The sequence below is a fragment of the Chlorocebus sabaeus genome, chromosome X, assembly GCF_047675955.1.
Source record: "Chlorocebus sabaeus isolate Y175 chromosome X, mChlSab1.0.hap1, whole genome shotgun sequence".
In the NCBI taxonomy this organism is placed as follows: domain Eukaryota; kingdom Metazoa; phylum Chordata; class Mammalia; order Primates; family Cercopithecidae; genus Chlorocebus; species Chlorocebus sabaeus.
Genome location: NC_132933.1, coordinates 102,118,500 through 102,136,452, shown reverse-complemented (window position 1 = coordinate 102,136,452; position 17,953 = coordinate 102,118,500). Strand labels below are relative to the sequence as shown.

General features: G+C 38.9%; 1 protein-coding gene across 2 annotated transcripts in view; it reads right to left on the bottom strand.

Annotated features, from left to right (window-relative positions):
- Positions 1 to 17,953, bottom strand: part of SHROOM4 (shroom family member 4) — a 246,980-nt gene that overhangs the window by 110,666 nt on the left and 118,361 nt on the right. For both annotated transcript variants that reach the window (XR_012092027.1, XM_007991732.3), the window contains exon 2: positions 10,104 to 10,255. Coding sequence is in view for 1 of the 2 variants with exons in the window: in XM_007991732.3 (XP_007989923.3) it covers positions 10,104 to 10,255 (152 nt within the window). In the remaining variant the exon portion in view is untranslated. The remainder of the gene's footprint in view (positions 1 to 10,103; positions 10,256 to 17,953) is intronic.

Below are 17,953 nucleotides of genomic sequence, written 5' to 3'. Positions count from 1 at the left end.
AATGGAAGTCTGGAGCTCAGGAAGAAGGGAAAGCTGGGGAGAGAGATCTGGCAGTCTTCTATATCTAGGAGAGAGGTGAAACCTTTGGAAGTGGATAAATTCATAAAAGATGAATTGGCAGAGGAAAAAGTTAAGGCAAAGGATAGAATCACAAACTTACTTTAGGTATAGAAAGGAGACATTTCCCTCAAGTACAGAAAGGCTTCCTAGAGGAGGTAGCAAATGTGAAACATCCCAGAAACCATGTAAAGAAACCTTGACTAGTAAGAAGAAGTTGCTGGTTCGAGTCTAATCTACCTCTGTCGCTGTGTGGCCTTAGGAAAGTCCTTTCTCATTCCAGTCCTCAGTCTTCTCACCTGTAAAATGAGGTCACTGAATACAGTGATTACAGAAACCTCTTTTAGCTCTAGCAGTACATTTTCCTTTGATTGGAGCTTGACTTTGGCCTTTGTTTTGGCAAGAGGAGTACATAACTTTCTAGATCAAGAAATAGTATACAAAGGCAAAGAGGCACATTTAAGAAAAGAGAAATGAATGAATTCAGAACTAGTCATTTTCACAACTTGAGCTATCCAACCTAATGATCATTCTGATTGACAATTATTAGGGTACTATGTGATTGATAATAACACCTGGTCTATGAGTTGTGTAATGAAGTTTTTGTTTGTTTGTTTGTTTGTTTTGAGACAGAGTCTTGCTCTGTCGCCCAGGCTGGAGAGCAGAGCGTGAGATCTCGGCTCACTGCAAGCTCCACCTCTAGGGTTCACGCCATTCTCCTGCCTCAGCCTCCCGAGTAGCTGGGACTACAGGCACCGACCACCACGCCCAGCTAATTTTTTTGTACTTTTAGTAGAGATGGGGTTTCACCATGTTAGCCAGGATGGTCTCAATCTCCTGACCTCGTGATCTGCCCGTCTCAGCCTCCCAAAGTGCTGGGATTACAGGCGCGAGTACCCCCGCCCGGCCGGATGAAGTTTTAACCAGTATTGTACTGTCTGCTAAAATCAGTACTGAAGGATAAGTACTGCCTTCCTTTTACTTAGGAAAAAGAAAAGAGCAGTTACCAAATGGCTACTCTGTTTCAGGTACTTTCATATATTTACCTAAAAGGTAATTTATATGAAGACAAGATTTTCTTTTAAATCTGTTGTATTAACTGATATATCACTAATACCTAAAATAGTGCTTAGCACATAGCACTCAATATTGTTTGAATGACTTGAAAAATATATGAATATATTTTATATATACATATATTTCATATATGTGTGTATATAATGTCATTTGATCATTATAACAAACTTGCAAAAGAGACATTAGTGTTCTCATATGGACGGGAAAAGAATGGCTAAAAGAGGTTATATAAACTTACTCAAAGTCACACAACCTGTAGCTGTTGTGCCAGAGTCAAACACAACAGATTTATAAGCTCCATGTGGGCAGGGAATGTGTCTATGTTCTCCACGGTATCCCCAACAGCTAACTCCATATCTAGATGGAAGTGGCATTTAATAAATATCTTGTGAATAGAAGGAAGCAGGCAAGCAAACACACACTTGTGTGAACCCATATACCATTCATTTTACCCTATACCAACCACATCATTGCCCAAATTCAAAAGAATATTGAATCTCAAGAATCCAGCAGTTTGCCTACCATGTTTGTTGGCTTAAATAGTCTGTGATTTTTTATTCATTCTCACTTGTAGACTACGATGGTTCTCTTTCAGTCTTTTTAAGCTTTAGAGAGAGCCTCAAGGTCTTCTTTTTGGAGAATGCTTTATACCAGGGGCCAGCAAACTTAGTCTGTAAAGGGCTAGGTAGTAAGTATTTTAGGTTTTGTAGACCATATAGTGTCTGTTGCAACTATTCGACTTTGCCATTTTGGTGTTTTAAAAAAAAACAAAACCACAGCTATAGACAACACATAGATAGATGAGCATGCCTGCTCCAATTGCTTTTATTCCAATAAAATGTTAATTGGAAAACTAGTTAGCAGGACAGATTTGGCCACAGACCATAGTTTAGCCCACCTCTGTTTTATATTATTTTTATTTTTCTCTCTCTTGCCTTTCCAGGACTTCTCTAACACGGTGCCAACTGTAAACATCTTCCTATCCCTGGTATATTAATACATGGCAGGACAACTTCAGTTTTAACAAGTTTCAACAGTTGTAACCCCTTCCATTTAATTATAGATGGCAGGAGTATTATGACAACAACAAAGACAGGACAGCTAGGGAGGCTGGCAGGTGGCCTACACAAGGCTCAAAGATACGGCAGTTCATTCCTTTTCATAATCTTAATGCTGGTCCAAGATCTGGATACTAGGTTCATATAATAAAAACTAGATTGTTTGCTTTTTGATCAGTGTACCCAAAATTGATCAGTTATTTTAAAACAGTCTTACAAATATCCATAATCATAATAAACTGAATGGAATGTCATGTGCCAATTTAAGTGACCATGAAAAATATAACTATCAAGAAAACCAGTTACTCATAGTTCCTACTTCCCTAAATAAGGATGTTTAAAAAAAAATCCTGAGTCCTTCCCATGTGTCATAGAGTGTACTAGGTGCTGAGAATGCAACAGTGAATGCGCAGCACCTGTCCTCATGTTTCTAGTCTAAGGGCCATTTTTTTTTTCTGCATAGAGCCAAATAATAAATATTTTAGGCTTTTTGTATCACACAGTCTGCCACAACTCAATTTTGCCATTTTAGTATGAAAGAAGCATGAATAGTACATAAATGTGTAGTTCTGTTCCAATAAAATTTTATTTATGGACACTTAATTTGAGTTTCATATAATTTCACATATCATGAAATACGATTCTTTTTTCCACCAACCATTTAAAATATATACATACGTATGTGTATGTATATACATATATCAAAGAGATATCTACACCCCATATCTTTTGCAGCAGTATCCACAATAGCTGAGATATGAAATCAATCTAAGTGTTCAAAAACAGATGAATGGATAAAGAAAATGTGGTGTATATATACACAATGGAGTGTTATTCAGCCATAAAAAGAATGAAATCCTGTTATTTGCAGCAACATGGAGGACGTTATGTTAAGTGAAATAAGCCAGGAACAGAAAGTTGAACACCACATGTTCTCACTCATATGTAGAAGCTAAAAATATTGATCTCAAAGAAGTAAAGAGTAGAACAGAGGTTACTAGAGGGTGAGAAGGGAGGGGGAAGGGAAGGATATATAAAGATTTGCTAAATAATACAAAAATTCAGTAGATAGGAAGAATAAGTTCTAGTGCTCTATAGCACTATAGGATGACTATAGTCAATATTAATGTATTATATATTTCAAGTAACTAGAAGAAAGGATATTGAATGCTCCCAACATAAAGAAACAATAAATGTTTGAGATAATGGATATGCTAATTACTCTGATCTGATCACTATACGTTGCACATTGGAAAACCACTATGTACCCCATAAATATGTACTATGTATCAGTTAAAATAAATTTAAAAATAGAAGTGAAAGAATAACCTGGAGGCTGATAAATGACATTGGTAAGGAAATAAGAGTGATAATCCCTGCTTGTTTGAGCTTCAAAAATGAAGGGAATCTTGCATGAGGGTGGAGGAATGATGGTTCAGAAGTTGTCTACGGAGAGCATGGCTAAACCAGAATATGTCAATAATGTACATTCAATTGTATCTTGCATTTTTGTAAGAAAAAAAAATACAGTACCCTAAGACTTTACCCACATCATCAAAAATGACTTGTGTACATTTTCTCTGTCTGTACATTTTTGTAATTTCCTCCATATAAAACCTCTTTCTTTCATACATATTTCTTAAGGGCATTCCCGATTGCTTATGGGTTTGTTCCCATTAAGAATGGCATATATTTCTCCATATAGCTTCTAATTGATTACTGTGGTCTGTTGTTACCTTTAAATTTGTTATTCTTTGACTTCTCCTTTGAACTGATTGTAACACTTTACATTTTCCTCATTAAGGAGTGAAATACAATATTTAACATATGTTCACTTTTTGTCTACGTAAGAGTCAAAATTTTGCCTTTTAAAAATTATTTTAATATTTGTAATGAATTGTTACTGTCCTATATTATTGAATTAGATTTCATAGAATTCCATGTATATATTTTGCATCTAAATTTACAAATTGGATAGAATATTCTTTCTTAGAGCAGTCTGTCAGGTTTTGGTATCAGAGTAATGCTGGCTTCAAAAACAATCTGAATAATTCTGCAACATTTTCAATACTATAACATATCTATAGAATTAAACGTGGTTATTTCTAGAAAATTTAAAGGAATTCACAGATAAAAATATCTGTCCTTTAAAGTCCTAAAGTATTTTTGGATGTCCCTAAAGTATTTTTGGAAGTTTCTCTTTGATAATTGTTTTCAAAGTTTCTACTGTTACATGTTCATTTAGTTTTCAACTTCTCAGTAATTTCTGGCATTTAATATTTTATTAGATATTTTTAATTTCTTTGAGATTTTCAAATATATTAAGGTACAATTATAGTAGTGCGCCTTTAATTTAAAAAACCTTTGTTGTTGTATTCCATTTGTCATTTAAATTTTATTTATAATTCATCTTTGTTTTCTTGATTAAATTTGCTAAAGGCTTATCTATTTAATTCATCCATCTGAAAAGAAACCTAGTCCTCGGTTTCATATTATATTGGATTATTAGTCATTTAATTTCATTCTTCATTTTTAACAATAAAATATTTAAGGTTATGAATTTACTTCTGAATATTTTCAAAGTTTTGGTAAGTCATGATCTCAATTTTATTACTGTTAGTCTGCTAGTGTTTCTTTGTGCTAATATTCACATATAAATGTGATCTAAAATATTCAAGTAATTGAAGACTTTAAAATTTGTTTTTAAATTGTAAACATTGTACATTATCATCAGAGATTTCTACTCTTAAGAGTGTGCAGGCTGGGCTTGGTGGCTCACGCCTGTAATCCCAGCACTCTGGGAGGCCAAGGCGGGCAGATCACTTGAGGTCAGGAGTTCAAGACAGCCTGGCCAACATAGTGAAGCCTTGTCTCTACTAAAAATACAAAAATTATCTGGGTGTGGTGGTGCACACCTGTAGTCCCAGCTGCTTGGGAGGCTGAGGCAGGAGAATTGCTTGAACCCGGGAGGCAGAGGTTGCAGTGAGCCAAGATCGTGTCATTGCACTCTAGCCTGGGCAACAGAGCAAGGCTCTATCTCAAAAAAACAAAAAACAAACAAACAAAAAAACTTGCAAAGCTTTTCTTTGTGACATACCTATGATCATTTAAAAATATTCTCTCAATATTTGAAAAGAGTATATGCAGTCTATAAACAATTTTCAAAATGTATTAATTAGATCTAATGAATTGTTTTTCATATCTTCTAAGTAGTTTATTTTAGTCTACTTTATTGTCAATTAAATTATGTTAAAGCATCCCGTACAGATGTTTCTATCACTTTTTGTATAGTTGACAGTTTTTTCTTTATATATTTGGATGCCATGTTTTTTGCAAAAAAATGGTTCATAAATATAATATCTTCAATACAGTTTGTATCATCAATCAATATAAAATGAACATCTTGGGATCAACATGGTTGCGTGGTCATTGTTCCTGATTTTTTTTTTTCCTAATAGAGTAGTGACATGTTCAAATACCTATTTGGAGAATGGATTGATTAGGAAAAGGTGAGACTGAAAGCTGAGAAGCCAGTGGGAAGGCTCTTAGAATAGTGCAGGTGAGAAATCATGAGTGGCTGGATTAAGACAAAGGCAACCAAGAGGTCTTTAGCAGGTTAAAAACATCAAGACTTGGAATTAATTGGATTGGAAGTTGGGTGGGGTGAGAGAGGAGTTGAGGGTGACACCTACATTTCTGACTTAGCTGACCATTATCTAGACAGCAATATAGGAGGAAGAGCTGGGTTGGCTTTTCAGAATTGGCTATATTCTAAAGTTCCTTCTGTTTATATTCATACCAAAAGGATTCAAGCCTAGACCTAAAGCTAAGTGTTGGATCTTTGTCAGCTGATTGTTTACTCAAACCAAAGTCTTTCTACCTGTATAAAACACTAGGCTGAATACTCACAAATTTTAGGGTAATCACACTTCTTTTACATGTTAAGAGCTCTTTCATAAAGTTGACGAAAAATTTGGACTAAACGAGAGGGAATTAATTTCCTATACCGTGCCCAGGGTAGTCCACCTGTGAAGGTTTAGTTTTCCACAAGAGGGCAGCATCACCTAATAAATTATGTCATTGAAAGCCTTCACCAATAGGGGCTGAGATGGGGAGGTTAAAAGGGTGAAATACAGGTTCTGGGAGCCATAGGACCTGTCATACCACGAAAACCAAAGGGCCCTGCTAGTTCAAGCCCATAATTATAACCACTCCTAAGTGACTGATGGTGGCAGATGTTGCTACGAAAGAGGACATGGAACTCACCCTGTCAAGATGAGTGGGTGAAACACCTGAACCCTCTCATTCTTGTGACTGACTCAGAAGATACTCTAGATAGTGTTCACACTCCCTCTAAGTGCTGGTGTCTCTGTACAACCAGCATCTCACAGGGGCCTTTATTTCCTATTCAGATCATTGCCACCCCTAATGATTCCTTAGCACATCATTCTCTGCAGGTTAGGCTGCAAAGCACATCACCATTCTGATGCTCTCCCAATTTAACAGTGTTTGGTTATTCCAATTATGCTTCTTTTAGACCCTAAGGAAAGAAATGGGAATGAAATTCACTGACAACCCATTATGTGAAAGTCATTTTACATAAATTATCTTATTTAATCATCGCAACAATGCCATTATATATGAATTATTATTTGTCATATAAGAGACCTAGGAAGTTGCAAACATGGGAATATCTAGCTCCAAAACAAAAACGCTTCCAAATTCACCAAATTACCCCTCCAAGAAGCCTTATTTAAGACCTAAATCTTGACCAATCCAAGATTTAATCAGTGATAATGTATCTATTATATAAGGCATTACTTTAACATGTCACCTCCTATCCATGTACATGGGCAGGTATGGATTAATCTTAGGTGCCAACAGGTAATAGAAGTCAAGGGGATCCTATATAACCTCATTCTTCCTAGGTCCAAAGCCTTTCCCCTTAAATATTCTCTCTTCAGGATAAATCATTTGGATATAGAACATGAGGACAATGGAAGAATTAAAGATGGCTTCTGTGTTTCTGGCTTAGTTGGCTGAGTACATACATGGTGGTCCTGGTCATAGATAGTTATTTTGAGAGAAGATGATGATGTGTTAGGCATGGGGCATGTTGTGTTTGCAATACCTCTGACACATTTAAGTATAAATGTTTAATAGAAAGTTGGTTATAAGGTCTAGAGCATAGGAGATACAGAAAATAAGGTGAAGCTAAAGGGCTGGGTGAGATTTTCCAGGGTATATTAAGTTAAAAATGGTGGAACTATGGGGAACACCAACATTTAAGGAATGGTCAGAGGAAGAGCAGGTAATAACGAGCCTGGTTTTTAAAAAATGGACAAGGATGTAGGAAAAGAACAAGGAAACTGATTATCTTGAAAGTAAGAGGTGTGGCCGGGCACGGTGCCTTATTCCTGTAATCCCAGCACTTTGGGAGGCTGAGGCAGGCCGGATTACTTGAGGTCCGAGGTTTGCAACCAGCCTGGCCAACAGTGAAACTCTATCTCTACTGAAAATACAAAAAGTAGCCAGGTGTGTTGGTACACGCCTGTAATCCAGCTACTCAGGAGGTCGAGGCAGGGGAATTGCTTGAACCTGGGAGGTGGAGGTTGCAGTGAGCTGAGATCACGCCACTGCACTCCAGCCTGGGCGATAGAGCAAAACTCCATTTCAAAAAAAAAAAAAAAAAAAAAGGTTTTTTTAAATTAACATAATAGTTACACATGTTTTGGGGGTACATGTATCATTCTGATACATACATATAAAGTGTAACAATGAAATTTGGAAAATTGGGATATCCATCACTTCAAACATTTATCTTTTCTTTATGTTGAGAACATATGAATTCTTCTCTACCAGTTATTCTGAAATATACAATAGTTAACTATAGTTTCCCTACCCAAACTATTGAACACTAGATCTTATTCCTTCTATCTAACTGTATTTTTATACCCATCAGTCAACCTCTCTTCAACCTCCCCACTTCCCAGCCTCTAGTAACCACCAGTCTACTCTCTATCTCCATGAGATCTCTCTTTTCACCCTTTACATATGAGTGAGAACATGTAATATTTGTCTTTCTGGGCCTGCCTTATTTTACTTAATGACCTCCAGTTCCATCTGTGTTGTTGTAAATGACAGGATTTCATTCTTTTTATGGCTGATAGTATTCCTTTATATATAGGATATTCCCCATTTTCCTTATCCATTCATCTACTGATGGATTAGGTTGATTCCATGTCTTGTTTATTGTGAATAGTGCTGCAATAAACATGGGGGTGCAGATATCTCTTTTATATGCTGATTTCCTTTCTTTTGAATATGTACCCAGCAGGGGGACTGCTAGGTCATATGATAATTCTATTTTCAGTTTTTTACTAAACCTCCATACTGTTCTACGGTGGCTGTACTATTTCACAGTCCTACCAACAGTGTACCGGGATTCCCCATTTTCCCACATCCTTACCAGAATCTATTTTTTTTAAATTTGTTTGTTTTGTTTTTATAAAAACCATTTTAACTGGGGTGACATAATATCTCAATGTGGTTTTTATTTTCATTTCCCTGAAGATTAGTGATGTTGAGCATTTTTTCATATGCCTGTTGGCCATTTTTGTGTCTTCTTTTAAGAAATGTCTATTCAGTTCTTTGCCCACTTTTTAAGTTGGATTATTTGGGGGTTTTTTTGTTTGTTTGTTTTTTTGCTATTGAGTTGTTGTGTGAGATTTTTGGTATTGAGTTTCATAAAGGAAGGTAGGGGGCAAAATGTAGAGCTATAATGTTAAATGCTATATATGATGAATACTAAAAATAACCCATTGACTTTGACAATTAGGTGATAATTTGTAGCTTTTGACAGAGTAGTTTCAGTGGAGTTCTGAGGGTCAAATTCTGGCTGCAGAGAGTAGAAAGCTAAATGGCAGGTGGAGAAGTGGGGACAGTGGCCATAGACTCTTCCTTTGAGACTGAGTATGAACAAAAGGAGAAAGACGGGGCAGGAGCCAGAGGGAGAAGTGAGATTGTGGGAAGATGCAAACTTACGATAAAGGAAAAAAAAAACCACACACACACAATAGAAAGGGAGAAGGCTGAGCTCCAATAATACAAAGCAAAGACGCAGCAGCAAAATGAAAGAAAAGCCATGTGGAAAGTTCACCAATAGGCAGATGCTTTTGGTGGTAGCAGAATAACTGTGCCCAAATATGTCCTTCCCTTCCTTCTGCTTATGCCACTGCACTTACCTGCAATGCCTTCCTCTTCTGATGGTTTATTTTTCAAATTATACTCACCCTTTAGCTTAAATTCTACTTCCTCTATGAAGTCTTACCCTATCAATCCCTTCTGCAGTGATCTCTTTCTCCAATAGCAATTTCTGTCTGAACGATCCATTTGATAATCACACACAAGCCTTTATTGCTGCCTTTAAAAATATATAGCTACTTAGTCACATGTGTATCTTTTCTCCCCTGCTAGACTGTGCAATCCTCAAGGAAAGGGTTTCTAAGAGTTTGCTACAGCCTCCATGGCTGTAGTAGGGGCTCTTTAAGTCTCCATTGATATGTGGTTCAGGAATGATAGTGTATTATAAAGAAGGAGATGGAAAAACACTGGATTAGATAGCCCTTTGGTATATAATGAGTAATTTAGTCCTCTTTATAGCAAATAAGGAAACAGTCTTGCAGAGGACAAATAAATTTATCCAAGATTATGTGTCTATGTGGCAGTGCCAGGATTTGAACCAAAGGCTCTTTCTCCTGTGCTATTCTGCTTCAGCTGTCTGCAAAATTCTATTCAAGTGAAACACCTCTTTCCTTTATAATATTGATAGAGAAATGACTCTATTGAGCTTTATTACCAACCAAGTTTCAGTGGCCTCTGCTTCTTACGGAGACTCTCCCTGTACCTTACCTCCTGACAATCAGCTTGAGAATCCGGAAGGAGCCTTTGATGAGAATGAGGGCCTCTTGGCGGGAGCCATATAATGGAGTGCCATTGATATTCACCAGCTCATCACCAGTCCTCATCTTCTGGGACAAAGCTGCCTTGCCTCCATCTTCAATCTGTGTTGCAGAGAACAAAACAGAAAGCAGGCAGTGAGGCGACTTTCTCCCCAAAATTCTACTTGTTTCTTCCAACCCTGGAGCCACAAGTAGTACTGGGGAATGGCTCCAGGCAGCTCCTTGGAATAGCTCAGGAGCTGATCACAGGTCATTATTTACTGAAGGCAAAGCTTGAGCAAACCTTTGAGGAAGGAGGCAACATGGAAATAATGCAATCCCTGACTGGAGGAATCAGCAGTCCAACTAGGAAGACTAGCACTTCTAAACAAGAAACTGATGCTTGGAAGGAACCCTAGTGTGTGGCTAAAGCAGCAGCATGGCCTACCAAAACGTGCAGGCAAATTAGAGCCAGAAGAGCTAGGCTCCACCAAAATGACCTTTGGCAAGCTCTTTCCTATCTTTGGGCAGGCTTTGAAGTCTGACAAACGTAAGTTTGAATCCTGGCTCCGCTACTTCCTAGCTGTGTGATCCTTAGGAAGTTACTTAACATCTCTGTGTCTCAATTCCCTCCTATGTGACATGTAGATAACAAGACTAGCTACCTCACAGGGTTGTTAGTATAGTAAATATCCGAGAACAGTAAGTCCTCAATTAATATGAGCTCTGATTATTATAACAAGGGGGTTGACTCTGAAGACCAGGAAAATGGCTTCCAGCTCAACATTCTGCGAGTGGAACGGCAAATTCAAAAGATACAAGTAGGTACAATGTAGCTGCTTCTTTATCTATGTCTCTTCAACATGTGCCCAGCACAGTGCTTCTAGTGTCTGACACACAGTGAGCATTCAGAGAAAGCTGGAAATATGGGTATTTACTGTTACAACACAACCTATAGAATTTCCATTAACCAGGGCAATCTGGAGAAGAAGATTGTCAGACTGAGGGGTATTGAAAGCAAAGGCAGAAATAATAGCCACTGGGGCAGGCAAAAGCAAAGCAAAGCAGAATGTCCCTGGGGGTCTTTGCTTATGGCTAATTTTATACATTCATTTTACCATGAAGGTCAGTTCTACCTATTGGAACATAAATTCCATCCATGATAATCCATGAAAGGAGTCATCTCATCCATCCATTAATCATTCCTTAAGTATTTAAGCACATTTCTATTATGTATAGGACAACATGCTAGAGATATAAAAATGAACAACGTTCCTAATTTCTAGCCTCAGGGACAGGTTACTGCCTACAGCTTATTTATCAACTGAGATGGTTAGGTAAAAAAGGCTCCAACTCACTGATGTAATCAGGAGTTGTTTTTGTTTGTTTCCAGGGAAAGGGAATGTAAGGATAATTAAATTGTATAGTCCTTAGGGGATGGAATATTCTAAATGGGGCAATTAAGGGCTGGTATTCACTGGAGGTATTTTTACACTTCTACTCTTGTTCCAATCTTTCTCTCAGTCTTTTATAATGTCCCCTCAATCTATCCCCACACCATGGAAGTTATAATATTGTTGAGCTTTAGGTTGGCCAGCTCATGTGCAATTTCGCAGATGAGACCTCCTGGGTGCAGAGAAAAATTTAAGTTCAGGATTTTTTAAACTCCATCAAATAAATTGAACTTCTGAGTTAAAGCACAGAATGTTGTTTTATTTATTGCTGCTAACCCAACTTTTTTAAAAAAATTAACCTTTGTCTAACAAATCACAGGTTAGCCAAGTGACATTGAATATATATACCTTTGTTCCGGTACCCGGGCCACATTCAACACCAAACAAGCCAATATTGGTAAATGGGGAACAACTCTCAGCAAATTAAACAGGATTATACTCTTATTTCCATTGTCATTATCATTATTACTTCACAGTCACTGCTGCCTGCCGCCAAGAAAAAAGAGAGAGAGAAAAGGAAAGTGCTGTACTTGAATTTCAGAAGTTCTATTTGAATGACTCATTCCTTTGGCATCCATAGAAGGCCCTTAGCACCAGGCAGAACTTTCAACAGGGATCAGCCATTTGAAAGGGTTTCCCGAGGCTAACAAAGAACCACAAACAGAAGTCTAACTAATGAATGCTAATAGATTTTCCCTGTTGATGTACATTAGTCTTAATTCACTCTACCCATTGTTTTTAATTCATACAACTTAATTATCCATATTACTGTTACCCATAGCAAGTCTTCCCCTCAATATGTATTGATATTAAGTACCATCTTTGGTTAATTAAACACTGTTACAGCAGCAAGATCTCTGTTTATTCTAGGCCAAAAGATAAAAGGGAGAAACCTTTTAAACTAAAATGCTTAATTATTGCTGTAGCAAAAGCTCAGGCATTTGGCATTCCTTACTGCTCCTTCAGCTGCCACTTTCTGAGTCCTTGCACAGACTGTTTCTTGGACTACAGCATCAGGCCAACTGTTCATGCCCCTTTTTACTGTTCCATGCCCCTTCTCAGTCACCAGCATCCTCCTCCTTAGAAGATATGTTAAGTGAAATAATCCTAATTTAGTACAAGTCTGAAGATGCTCAGACAAAAACCCAGCAAATTTTGGGTCGCCAGCATAATCCAAGAGTTCAGAAGGGTCCAGATCAGGAAGTAAGTCTCCATTTGGTTGAAGATCCCTTCAACTATATCCAAGACTAGCCCTTTTCGAGACCCAGGGTATTTACTGAGCTGTGCAATGGATTCCATACTCTTCCAGACTTTTTGGTCCTTTTTAAATTACTGCTCACTGGCCTTTCTCCTCCCCACGCTACCTCTAGATTTCTGAGATCTAGTATGTCTTCTATTTATTGTTTGGCCTCCTTACAGCCAGTTCTACAGGTCAATGTCTCAGCCACATATTTGTTTATATGGAAGACAAAGCAGATGTTCATATTTCTATCAATAAAAAAAGGAAAGGAAGGAAGGAAAAATGAATGAGAGGAAGGGAGAAGGGGGATGGAGGGGGAAAAGATGATATGCATATTCTTCTACAAAAGGTTTTGTTTTCCCCTTCCCACCACCCTCCTCCTAACTCTAGCTGGGGCCCTGGAAAGGTGTGAATCAACAAACTTGTTGAAATTAACATACCCTGTTTGAGGGACTGTATAACAATATATGATGCTATCCATTCAGTAAGGCTGGTCAGCTTTCCAGCTCTTCCTGAATCAGACCTTCAGGGTGGCTTTCTTGTTTCAGTTGAAGTGTTGTGAATTCTCAGATTAGACCCAGATGCATTGGAATGTCGGTATAAACACACATCACAAAGCTCAGTGTAAACGATGGTTAACTTATGTGTCATTTTGGATTACCCAAGTGATTGCTGGGCTAGCAGTGAGTGGCCCAAGTAATTGAAAATGATTACATAAAGGTCATATAACCAAAAGCCAGGTGGTGCCTGGAAAGCTAGGAAGAGCTGATTGACTTTGGACAAGTCCCTTTCCCTTCTTGCAGCCTCTCTTCTCCTACTGGTAAAATGTGTAAGAGGGCCTGACTAGATGATCTCTTGGGGCTCTGACAGCTCTGAGCCTTTTCAGTTCTGACATTCAGTGACCTGTGAACAGTTAGCAAAGTCATGCATTATCCTTCTGCTGACACAGATAATCTCAGCTTTTTGTCCCATTGTACTCTGCCTTCACCCATGTTTCACTCCTTCAAAATTGACTAATTAACATCCATCTCTCAATTCCCCTGGTCTTTATCCACTGTTTCAGAGTGGTCCACCAAGGTGGGAACACTTAATAAGGCCCAGTCAGGACACTGAGAGAAAGAGATTCCTGAAGCCCTATTTTGTGCTAATGAGCTAGCAATTTGGAAATTTTTGATGGGTCTTCAATGAAGCATGAAGTGCTCTGATAGCTGTCAACAAAGTGACAAGTTGGCCTCTTGTGAGTAAAGGCAAAGAACAATTGACTTAACAGCACTTGCTGGCTTCCTAGTAGCTTTTATTTAATCATGCTAAGAGATACTTGCTTGGGTCTTTTGAATAAATTTAGGAGATGAAAAAGGGAAGAAAAGAAGTATTAAATCAGGTTTATAATTTAAAAATGCATTCAGAGGAGAAACACCATCTGCAACAATAACTGATGGGGACTGAACACCTATTACGTTAGTGTAAGAGCAGCATTAAAAATCAATGACATGATTGTGAATACCTCTGCCTGCTACAGGAAATTTATTGGAAAAAATGAGCATCAACTGCAACTTTCTTGGTCAGCTCTTGGTCCAAGAGCTTCTGGCCAAATTACCAGCCCATACTGCTACCTCCACCAGCTTGTCTATCGTCTAAAGAAAACAAACAACATAATTGTTTAAATTGAAGTGTTTGTTTTTTGTTTTTGTTTTTTTTGTTTGTTTTTGCAAATAGAAAAGGTCCACTCAGAATACTGTAGTCCAGTTGTTTAAAGAAATAATATACCCTCTGAATATCTTTTTAGCATCTTAGAAAGATTTTCAAGTTTTTAGTAACACTCTAGGCATCCGTTCATGAATTTGGCCCTTTCTGAGAAAGAATAGAAAATACAGAGCTAGGGTTAAGCTGGCTTTGGGAAGTTTAACTATTAAGAAGTAGGAGTATCAAAGAATGAATAAAGTCCTTGCTCATTCTGAAACTTAGTTTGAAATCTTAAGCAAACCACAGGTTGGGGGCTGTCTGTTTCTAATCTACCCTCTTTTTCCTTGTTGGTATCTCTTAGAATCTGATCATGCTAGGAGAAATTAATCAGGGTTCCCTGGACATGGGAGATACAGGCTTTCAAACCTCGGCAGTCTTCTTGCCATGGCTTTCAACACCTCACTTGTCTCTCTCAGCAACTTCTTCCCTTAAAAACCGCTCTCAAATTTCTGAAGCAGTCAAGATTAGAAAAACAAGAAACTCTGTTCCTAATTTCATCTTCCATACTTTACACCAGTTTTTCAAAAGGCAAAACAGACAACAAAAACTTTTCTCTTCAATGAAAATTGGAAAACAACAACCAATTAAAAAGATGTAAGTAGCCCTGATTCAAAGGAGTAATCCCTATATGTGGACAGAGGGAAGAGGTGGACACCAAGGGAGAAGCCATTCTTTACCTCTACCAGCTAATAAGCAGATGCCCAAATCCTACAAGGAGCTGCCCCAGAGTGTAAAGCTCTGTGAATCAGGCCCAAGGGCTCCCCTGACCTTGAGTCAACGGAACTATGCTGTGCCCCACAGCATGACCTAGCCCAACAGACAGCTTCTTCCTCCCCAGCTGCTTAATCACCATCTAGTTTACTAATCCTCACAACAAAGGCCGTCTAAGCTCCAAATCATTAAATTTCCCTGGGGATTAGCTCCAGTCAAATTCTAAGCACCTTTGCCAAAAACTCAGCCCAGTGCCAAGCTCAGCTCTAGGAATTTGGTGATGAGGACAGGGGAAGAAGACTTAAGAGCACTGTCCCCTGTGTCAGCAACCAAAGGCAAATTTGTCTTTGCTCCTACCAAGTCAGATCGTCCTGCTGTCTCTATAAGCCCGGTAAGCGGAGACAAACATGACAGCACAAGAGTAAACTGAGGGTTTCTTACATTGCTAGCAGATATGCTCACTGGGGCTCTGTCAACTCTAGCCATTTGTTTACACTGAAGTGTTCTTCTGACATTAATGCTATCAGTGTTTGTCACAAATGTTAGTCTTTGGTGGTATAGAACAATAGTGTTCAGAGTGGGGTACATATATCCCAGGCTGTGTACAAGATGATCCACTGGAACTTCTGTTTATATATCTAAAAAATTTAAAAATCAAGCTTTATTAATATATAATATTGGTGGTAATAAATTAGATCATCCGTAAATAAAATTGTGTATACTGGAGACACATACTCAAAACATTTTTACTGATGTACATTTTTACTAAAAATGTTAGCTGGATTACAGACCTAATGAGAGGACTAAAATCATAAGGCTTTTAGAGAAAAACATAGGGCATATCTTTGTGACCTTGAGCTGGGCAAAGATTTTTTGAGCAGGATACAAAAAGTAGTAATCATAAAGGAAAGAGTGATACATTGGAGTTCATCAAAATAAAAAAAATCTTCAGCACTAAAAAAGGGAAAAGACAAGCCACAGACTGGGAAAATATTCATAATACATATTATCTGACAAATGACTTATATCCAGAATATTAAAAGAACTACAAATCAATAAGAAAAAGGCAAATAGCCAGTTAACAGTTGGCAAGTCTTGAACAAGCACTTCACTACAAAAGATAGCCAAATACCCAATAAGCATCTGAAAAGGTGCTCAATATAATTCTTCATTAGGGAAATGGGATTTAAAATTATAGTAAAAGGTCACTACGTATCCACCAGAATGGCTAAAATTAAAAAGACTTAAGTATTGGTGAGAATGTACAGCAATTTGATCTCTCTACATTGCTGGCAGGAGTATAAAAATGTAAACCATTTTGGAAATCTGTATGCCTACTCTCAGATCCAGCAATTCCATACCTAGAGACCCCCAAGAGAAATAAGTGCACGTGTCCATAAAAAGATTTGATTGTTCACAGCAGCTTTATTAATAATAGACAGAAAGTAGGAACAACCCAAATGTCCTTCAAAACATACACATACGGCGGAGCAAGATGGCCGAATAGGAACAGCTCCAGTCTCCAACTCCCAGCGCGAGCGACACAGAAGACCGGCGATTTCTGCATTTTCAACTGAGGTACTGGGTTCATCTCACTGGGGAGTGCCAGACGATCGGTGCTGGTCAGCTGCTGCAGCCCGACCAGCGAGAGCTGAAGCAGGGCGAGGCATTGCCTCACCTGGAAAGCGCAAGGGGGAAGGGAATCCCTTTTCCTAGCCAGGGGAACTGAGACACACAACACCTGGAAAATCGGGTAACTCCCACCCCAATACTGCGCTTTAAGCAGACAGGCACACCAGGAGATCATATCCCACACCTGGCCGGGAGTGTCCCACACCCACGGAGCCTCCCTCATTGCTAGCACAGCAGTCTGTGATCTACCGGCAAGGCAGCAGCGAGGCTGGGGGAGGGGCGCCCGCCATTGCTGAGGCTTAAGTAGGTAAACAAAGCTGCTGGGAAGCTCCAACTGGGTGGAGCTCACAGCAGCTCAAGGAAACCTGCCTGTCTCTGTAGACTCCACCTCTGGGGACAGGGCACAGTAAATAATAACAAACGCAGCAGCTCTGCAGACGCAAACGACTCTGTCTGACAGCTTTGAAGAGAGCAGTGGATCTCCCAACACGGAGGTTGAGATCTGAGAAGGGACAGACTCCCTGCTCAAGTGGGTCCCTGACCCCTGAGTAGCCTAACTGGGAGACATCCCCCACTAGGGGCAGTCTGACACCCCACACCTCACAGGGTGGAGTACACCCCTGAGAGGAAGATTCCAAAGCAAAAATCAGACAGGTACACTCGCTGTTCAGAAATATTCTATCTTCTGCAGCCTCTGCTGCTGATACCCAGGCAAACAGGGTCTGGAGTGGACCTCAAGTAATCTCCTACAGCTACAACCTACAGCTGAGGATCCTGACTGTTAGAAGGAAAGCTATCAAACAGGAAGGACACCTACACCAAAACCCCATCAGTACATCACCATCATCAAAGACCAGAGGCAGATAAAACCACAAAGATGGGGAAAAAGCAGGGCAGAAAAGCTGGAAATTCAAAAAATAAGAGCGCATCTCCCCCGGCAAAGGAGCGCAGCTCATCGCCAGCAACGGATCAAAGCTGGACGGAGAATGACTTCGACGAGATGAGAGAAGAAGGCTTCAGTCCATCAAATTTCTCAGAGCT